This window comes from Galeopterus variegatus, unplaced genomic scaffold (genome assembly GCF_000696425.1).
Source record: "Galeopterus variegatus unplaced genomic scaffold, G_variegatus-3.0.2 Scaffold1716, whole genome shotgun sequence".
NCBI lineage: Eukaryota > Metazoa > Chordata > Mammalia > Dermoptera > Cynocephalidae > Galeopterus > Galeopterus variegatus.
The window spans coordinates 222,834-231,941 of record NW_007727827.1 but is presented as its reverse complement, the minus strand read 5'-3'; the positions used below and the strand labels follow the sequence as shown (position 1 = coordinate 231,941).

Here is a 9,108-nt window from a genome sequence, read left to right as displayed (position 1 = left end):
CGCGCCTCGCTCAGCCGGTGAGCGGGAACCGGTCTGTATGTGGGATCCGAACCCTCGGGCGGGAGCGCCGCCGCGCTTCCCAAGCGGCGCACTTATCCAGTGCGCCACCGGGCCGACCCCCCAATTGTCTTTTATACTTCTACTCTGTTTCGGAGTCTTGTGACATAATAGAATTCATTTCAATGAAATTATTTACAGGAAGAATGTGAAAGGAGTCAATATGTATATAACACACTCCCTGTCTTCAAGGAGCTTGCTTTCTGGTTGGGAAAGACCTAAGTATGGAAGTTGACCTAGAACAAGGAATAGGATGTACATGCTTCAGTCTAATTAGGTGAATTTATGCACTCCACACTTTGCATGCAAGAAGTTAAAATTGTCCATATAAAAAGATTCTACTTTGCAGGGGGGAACCCCTGAAAATGGAATATAGGATATTATTACTGTAGTGGTTTCATTTGATATTTCAAATGTTAAGATATTTTTGATTCAGTCATGTCGAGATGGATAACATCATTTATGAATGTTAAAATATTTGCATATTTTTAATTCATCTTAAAAGCATTTTATATATTTTTAAATATAACTAGTAAATTTTAGCTTATTTTAGTTATCTTGGTTCAGATAGGTTAGGGTTACAGGTTCTTTCATAGATTGAGATACTGTAGCTTTCAATGTTTTTGTTCCTAAATTCTGGCATTCTTATATTACCTATATCATACTGGGGTTTTTTTGTTTTTGTTTTTTTCTTTTTTTGGTTTGATAAGTAAACTGGCTTAAATACATGAGGTGAGATTAGAGCTGAAGTACCCATTTAAAAATAACTTGTTTTGTAATATTATTGCAGTAAATAGTATATTCTTTTGTTACCTAAACTCTTCACAACCATTATAGATTACCTGTCTTTTAAGATCACTTTTACAAGCTAGTATCATGGATTGCAAGGATTTTGAGAGAGGGGGAGATACAGTGTGTATGTGCACACTCAGTGCAGGCATGCACTCAATGGAAGCAGAATAGATTAGAAAGGGCATGTGTTTGGAATTAAGCACAGCTTTACCAAACTGCATGACTTTGGGTAAAAATACTTCATTTCTGAATCTTTTTCCTCTATATAGTGTAGCAAGGTTATTGTGAGTAAAATGAGAATGTATGGCACCTAGCACATCATAAATATTCGAAAATGACTAGTGTGTTTACCAATAAAAAAACTAGTTGATAGAAGAAAGAGCAGAGGTCGAAGGGGGGACTATTGTATTTTCTTTGTAATTTTTCTGTTGGGCAATATTCCCATTATTGGGTAAACAGAGAAAGGCAGGGAAAGCCAACTATACAAAATGGTTGGTTTTGACAGTTTTTTGTAGCTTTGGGGAAAATTATTTTATAGGGAGGGAGATTCTTTGTTTTCTTTACATTACCCTGTGCCCTTTTGACATATAGATAAGTCAGGACCAAGGGCTTTAAACAATTGTTTTGTGTAGCTTTTTAATAGATTTTGAAGGCTTTATTTCATATCCAGATGGGAAGGTAGGATTATTTAATTTCTTCAGTGAAAGTTCAAGTAATTCATAGAATTTTAGAGTTAGGATTTCCATACTATGAAATTTCTTTTTCCCCCCTTTAAAAATATGAATCAATAATGGATTAAATTTAACAACTTAGAAATTTTTAGAAAATTTTAAATTTCTTTTGTTGAAACTTCTTTGCATTCTAGAAAATAACATACATCTAAAAATTAAAAATGGTCTTGGTAATAATAAGAATAAAACCTTACCTTAGTTTCATAGTTTCTATAGTCTCATAAAACATTTCTCTTTTATTCCTGTGTCTTTTATAAATTCACTGTAGACATGTTCTTATTGCAGCTGTCATTATAGGGTTAAACATTTGCTATATTGTAACATACGAAAGCAGTTAAGCTGTTTGGAATTGTTTACTTGCTAAAACCAGTGTTAGTCAGCAGAGGCAGTACACCAGATTTCCTTGTGGCTTTTAGTGGAAAATGTTAAAAGCGCACTCATTTTTCAGTTATAGAATTTTTTGGTCTGATCTGGATTAGTCACGAACTGGCATGAACCTTCTAATTGTGAAGGCTGTCCAAATGCACTATTTTTTTCTCCTGCTAGAGGAAGTTACATCCTGAGCAGTAGCTCAGATCTCTGGTAAGTGTAACATGTGAGCATTACTAGGCATTTCATCCTGCGGGTCTGCAGTCTTTGCTCTTCAGACTGTTGCTCAGTTGGAATGCTTCTGTGGGGCCGATCCTGAGGTTCTGTAGATGTTTTTTTAAGGACCTACTCATTTGGGGATGTCAGTGGTGTTTTGCAAGATCGTCTGAGGAAATCTACAGAAAAGGATAACTGTAACGGTTTTCACAGTGGAAGGAAACTATATTGGCACAGAGGCAGATGATTGAATAAAGTAGTTGGCTCAAAGAAGATGCACAGTCTGCTATTTTTTCCTCTGAATGAAGACTATTTAATGGAAGCTCTATTTATGTGGAGATCAAAGGAAACACTAAAATGATAAACTACTTTTTTTTCTTTCTCTCTTTTTTAAAAATGAAAAGCCGAAAGCCCTAGTTTGAGCTCAGATGCCTTCTAAATCCTTCGCAGCCTGCTTGTTCTATTAGGATTCTCCACTAACACCATTTCTGCCTGGTGCCTATGCCCTTTTTCTGGAGCAGCCACGGACAACTGCCTGATGGAGAAAGAATGAACGCTCTGCCTTGCTTGTGCTATCGATGGGAATAAAGCTATCTGTGTTTCTTCTATTATATGGGAAATCTGGATTAATCAAGCTGTATTCTAGTACCAAGAGTCCTTTTGTCTCGTGGTCTGACTCATCACATGTAAATGTACTGCAGCTTTGCTGTTAATGCAGAGTGTTTTTTTTTTTTTTTTTCTTTACCAAACACAGAAAGAATTGTCAACCTCTGAGCTTCATTTTCAGATTGTGCTGAGCTCCAGATCTATTTTTTTTCTGGATAGTATCTGCATTAAACCAGTGAAGCTGAAGAAATGAAGACAAATTAGAAGTGGAAACAGAATAGTGAGATTTTATTTTTTATTTTCAATTATAAGCAAGCCAGCTACTGGTAACTATATGACCTTGCAGGCAAGAGTGGGTATAGCTGTGATCATCTCTGTCACAGCAGTTGTTTCTCATTTCATTTTACATTGTGTGGTGTTTCACCAAAAACAATGATCATTTTGTGCAAAGTAAATTTCGGAGAGAGAGCAATATGGCTATTTTGGTAGGGGGAAAATATTTTTAAGTGAGCTTGTACTGGACTCAGTTTTAGTTATTGACATATTGATGTGAGATTGCTTTTAAGTACTGCAGTAACCCAACAGAAAATAACAGAATTTTGTTATTTTTAGGACATTACAAGTTATGTACTCATAATTTAAAACTTTAGTTTTTCCGATAGTACTTATTAACTTTAAAAAACCAGATGGTTTGTTCAGAGAATGTTTGTAAGTGTTGTACAGAAGAGGAGGAAAAACTACTTGTGCTCTTGCAACTGTGACTTTTATCACATAGCTTGGAATTTAGTGTTTTAAAAGAGCGAATGAGTCGAGTGTGTATTGTTGTTTTGGAGGAGGTAGAAGATGAATCTCCTGCATTCATTTCTAAATTGCCACAGGAAAATAAACCCCTACATTCTCCACCTTCTGGAAATGTGTTGGTAAGATACGAGAGTTTATATGTTTACTATATTCTACAGAAGTAGTGGTGTAAATTTTATTTTTAAAGACTAAACATAGTTTCAACTAGTTTCATTAAACCCAAATTAAAGAAATATGTGTGTAAATATGTGTGCAATATTATTTGTGTACAAAATGCACTTGTTTCTGGTTTTTACTTTTTCAAATACTTCGGTAACATTTCAGACTTTATTGTGTCTTAAAAAGACTTTTAAAAAATAATTTGAAAAATGGTAGTTATGGCAACCACGTTTCTGTTTTCATTTTGTGGTTCTAGAAACTGATGCAACAAGAATCAGGAACTCTGCATTATTTCAGGAAAGGTTGAATACTACCAGCAATACCAAGGCATAGCCTTTTCTGTAATGAATTTCATGTATTTTTACATGAAAGACTTTATTTGAAAAAGAATCAGACTTTATCCTTAGCCTTATTTTTAATGCTGTCGTCAACTGGCTCCTCATTTGACTAGTATAATGGTACCTTATCAAGAGGCTGTGCTGTTGATTAGGATATCATTGTATTTAGACATGCATGTGTTTGTCTTTTCATGTTATTCAGGAATATACGGTATTTTTTGATCTTTGAATACTAGTTATTTTCATCAACTGCCAGGTTTGCTTTCTTGGAATTTATATCTTCATAAATGTATTGCTAATCCATGCAGATTATTCTGATGTCCCAAACAGAGCTTTTCAAAAGGGCTTTCCTTCACAAGCCTCAGCATGGGGTATAAATTGCTTGTTTGAAGTTCGATTCCACAAGTAGATGTTGAGATGTCACACTTGTATTTGGAAGAGTCTTTCTTTTTATCATACATGAGTATGTAAACAAAAGTCTCCCACTTACAAGAAATAAAATCTGATTTTGTTTATTATACTACCTAATTTTGGTCAAACTGAATTGACTTTTGTTTTTTTAAATTAGCCCTTCTCCCTCCGCCCCCACAAGGAGGAAACCTGCACTTTGATAGGATTTGGCTTCATGAAACTTCTGGTTAATGCCAAGAAGTGATTATTGCTATAGTGAAGAAAAATTTTAGATTCAGAAGTTATGTAGAAATATCTTTAGAATTATCCATGTGGTATGACTAATGTTTTTCTTATTCTCATATTTTAGCCATCACTTGTGCAAGCTATATTTAACGGAGATCCTGATGAAGTTCGAGCACTAATATTTAAAAAAGAAGATGTTAACTTTCAGGTAAAACAATTAATTCACTGATACCAGATTTTAAACCTTTTAAAATTCCTTTGTAAATTTGTTATTTTTATTTAAAAGACATGATATAGTTCTGTAACAGTTGTTTTAAATGAGAGCGGAAGTGTTGTGAGGCAAGAAAGAAACCACTGGACATACACAGGGCAGTAACTAGAAGAGCAGGGGTACTAGAAGCCAGTGATATACAGTTTTTCTTTTGCTGAACTTCATTTGAAAGTAAGTTGCAGAAATCATGACACATCACCATTAAGTACTTCAGTGTGCATTTCAGATGAGGGCTTTTTTTGTGTGTGTGTGAACTTGAAATAAAAGACGTTTTATTAAGTTTATAATATATCTAACTTGATTATGAGATCAAATCTGCTTTCTGTAAATAATCATGGTGAATGTTTTACACAGATTCTTGATTAATTTTTGTCTGGTTAGTCTCAGTAAATAAAAGCATGTTGTTTGAAAAGCTTCCAAAGTTAAATATGTAGTAAATTTAATATTCAGGACTGACATGCAGGACAATTTTAGGAGGACTGGATAAATGGATAATTTTCTTCTTTTGTGTCTTTCTCCAGTGGCCAATAGTTTCTTTAACATGCTAGATTGTGGCTGAAAGTACATAATTTGTTCTAATAAGATTAAATTCATTAATGTATATATTTTTACTGGAAACAAATGTACCCTGGAGTTATGAAGTGGGTGAAGAGTCATATGATTCATAAAGTTGCTGTAGCAACACCAAAACAGACAACCTAGAAATGATTGTAGTTCTAACAAAGCATACTGTTCAAACTCATCTAGAACTTTAATCTTTCCTCCTTTCTTTTGTACAATACTACTATGACCACTTAGGTAGATAGAAAAAGTTTTTACCTTATTTTTAGAATTTGGATCTGAATAGATGTAAATCATTGGTTAAAATAGTTAATTCTAACATTGGGTACTGACCAAAATGCTATCATTACATTTTTTTCTTAAAACCTTTACTAAGTGAATTGCCTTCAAGTCTATATTTAGTTGGAAACATGCACCTAATTCAGGATTTATTTATTAAAATGGAGTGCCTGGTCACTTTACCTAATTACAGTGTCCTGGAGACTCTACTTTTCTTAGGATAGACAATAGCTATATATTTATGAAAAGAAGGAAAACAGGCTTTTTATTCTATTTAACTTAGGGTATTTTGTTGTTTTTGTTTAATTTTGATAGTACTAACAAACTTATCTTGGTGAGAAAGTTTGAATTATAATCCCACTTCCATTAGCTAATTTCTCCATCATTACAATGTTCATTTTAGCCAACATTGCTTCTCTGCTATATTTAAGCAAATTATCCTAAATTTTAAAAAATTGATTAGTTTTTAAATTGACACATAATTGCAGCAGATGTTTATGGGGTACATGTAATATTTTGGGGTTTCATGTATACAGCATATAATCAAATCAGGGTAGTTGAGGTATACATCACCTCAAACATTTATCATTTCTTTGTGTTGGGAACATTCCAAATCTTCTCTTTAGCTATTTTGAAATATACAATATATTGCTGTTAACTGTAGTCACTCTGCTGTGCTAAAGAACATTGGACCTTATTTCTCCTATCTGTTTTTTTATACTCGTTAACCAACCTCTCCCTTTCCCTCCCACCAACATCCCTCATCCTTCCTAGACTCTGGTAACCGCTAATCTGCTCTACTTCTATGAGATCAACATTTCTAACTGCCACATATGAGTGAGAACGTGTGATATTTGTCCTTCTGTGCCTGGTTTACCTCACTTAACATTATGTCTTCCAGGCTCATCCATGTTGCCACAAATGATAGGATTTCATTCTTCTTTTTTATTGCTGAATAATATTCCATTATGTATATATACCACATTTTCTTTATCCATTCATCTGTTGATGGATACTTAGGTTGATTCCATATTTTGGCTGTTATGAATAGTGCTGTAATAAAAATGGAAGTACAAATATCTCTTTGACATACTAATCTCCTTTCCTGTGGGTATATACTCAGTAGTGGGATTGCTGGATCATATGGTAATTCTATTGGTAGTTTTTTTTGAAACCTCCATACTGTTTTCCATAATGGCTGTACTAATTTACATATCTGCCAACAGTGTATGAGTTCCCCTGTCTCCACATCCTCACCAGCATTTATTTTTTGTCTTTTTGTAATTATCCTAAGTTTTAACAAATTATTGAGTCATTATTTTAAGCATCAGTTTACTCATCAGTAGACCCTTCTTTAGGGTGACTGACAGTTGTCTTCAGTGATAAATAGTTTTTTCACAGATATTTTTATGGTTGCTTTTAGGCCTTTTCTCTTGTGCCTTTTAGTAGTTGAGAGTATTGTCATAGTGTTAAGATTGTTAAAGTTTTGGCCATTCTTCTAATTTAAGATCATAATTTTTTTCTATTTTTTGTTCTCCGTGATAAGGAATCACATGGGGTTTTAAGAGGCAGTGGGTGTGTGTGTGTGTGTGTGTGTGTGTGTGTGTGTGTGTGTGTGTGTGTGTAGAATAAAACTTATACTGTTTTTTGTCATATAAAATCTATTGACTTTTGATAAGTAATAAAATATTTTTAAGCTTTATGTCAGCACGACAGTGGTTTTTATCTAAAATAAATTTGTTTAAATAAGTATTTGAGAATCACATCTGACTTTTTGAAACTCAGCATTCTCTTAAGTTTTTTTTTTTTTTTTCCTTTTTGTCTTTTTTCGTGTCCGGCAACGGATCGCAACCCTCAATGTCGCGCCCGGACCGGGACCGGCAACGGGATCGCAACCCTCGGTGCTGTGCCCACACCTCGCTCAGCCAGTGAGCGGGAACCGGTCTGTATGTGGGATCCGAACCCTCGGCGGGAGCGCCGCTGCACTCCCAAGTGGCGCACTGTAGCAGTGCGCCACCGGGCTGGCCCTCTTAAGTTTTTTGAAGTTATTATTTTTTTGTGTGTGTCTTTTTTCCGTGTCCGGCAACGGATCGCAACCCTCAGTGTCGCCCCCGTACCGGACCGGGACCGGCAACGGGATCGCAACCCTCGGTGTTGCCCCCGCGCCTCGCTCAGCCAGTGAGCGGGAACCGGTCTGTATGTGGGATCCGAACCCTCGGCGGGAGCGCTGCCGCGCTTCCCAAGCGGCGCACTAGCGCAGTGCGCCACCGGGCCGGCCCCTTGAAGTTATTTTTATAAATATTAAGAATGGGTATTAAGTTCACATTTGTTTCTATATTGTTAAGTAGTCATTGTATACTTTTAGATTAGTTACTTTAGTCAAAATCTGAAGTTTTGAATTGTGTGGACCATTAAACAGCATCTTTCTTAGTAACACACCTAATTGATTTTTAGCAAAACTCTAATTTTAAAAAATTATATATTCATATTATTTAGTATGAGGTGGAAGACTTTTCTTCTATTGTAGAAGGTAGGTAAGATGATTTCTCTACACAATACCTGGAGTTTTGTATTTGGAGGCTTTTGGCCACAAGTAATTGACTACCTGACTAAATAGAGGTTTATTACTTTTGTAATAATTTAACCCAGAGCATGGTGATCTTTGGGTAGGTTAAGACAACAGTTTCAGGGCTCTGGGTGAGCTTTTCTGTGAGACTTTTGGTTTTCTCCTCCTGGTAAAGAGATGATTGCTGTGTTATATACTAATGACAGCCAAAGAAAGTGGAAAGGGGATTCTCCTATACATTTCCCTTTAAAAAAAAACCCAAGGAAAAACATCTTTCCCAGAATCTCCCCACAACACTCTCCCCTGAAGTTCCACTGGTTACAGGCCCACTCTGAATTAATCCTCCAGCAAAATAGAATGGGATTAGCTTTTTGCTTAAATAAATCATGGTTCATTGCCTGGTACATCTTGTGGGGCAGGAATAGGGGTTCAGTTTCATTGACTGTATTACCATGTCTAGAATTAATAAGGATTTTCATACAAAGGAAGAAAGGAAAAATATTTGTTTGGATGGGTGACCTAACAGGAAGATTATTGATTGCCTAAAAACAGTTGAAATAGCAAACTTTGGGAAAAATAAAATATCCTGGATCTGAGAGGAGCACTGAAAACCAAAAAGGGGAAATACAGTCAAAATTTTTGAAAGGTGGGCCGAGCCCGTGGCGCACTCGGGAGGCTGCGGCGCTGGGAGCGCAGCATCGCTCACTGGCTGAGCGTGGTGCGGCC

At 35.7% G+C, this 9,108-nt stretch overlaps 1 protein-coding gene across 3 annotated transcripts in view; it reads left to right on the top strand.

Moving 5' to 3' along the window:
- ANKRD28 (ankyrin repeat domain 28) overlaps nt 1-9,108 on the top strand; it is a 194,394-nt gene that overhangs the window by 68,159 nt on the left and 117,127 nt on the right. For 2 of the 3 annotated variants that reach the window (XM_008578550.1, XM_008578551.1), the window contains exon 2: nt 4,830-4,913. In XM_008578550.1, coding sequence (XP_008576772.1) covers nt 4,830-4,913 — 84 coding nt within the window. Of the gene's footprint in view, nt 1-1,950; nt 2,163-4,829; nt 4,914-9,108 lie in introns of those variants that run through there. The other variant, XM_008578552.1, reaches the window with a different exon arrangement.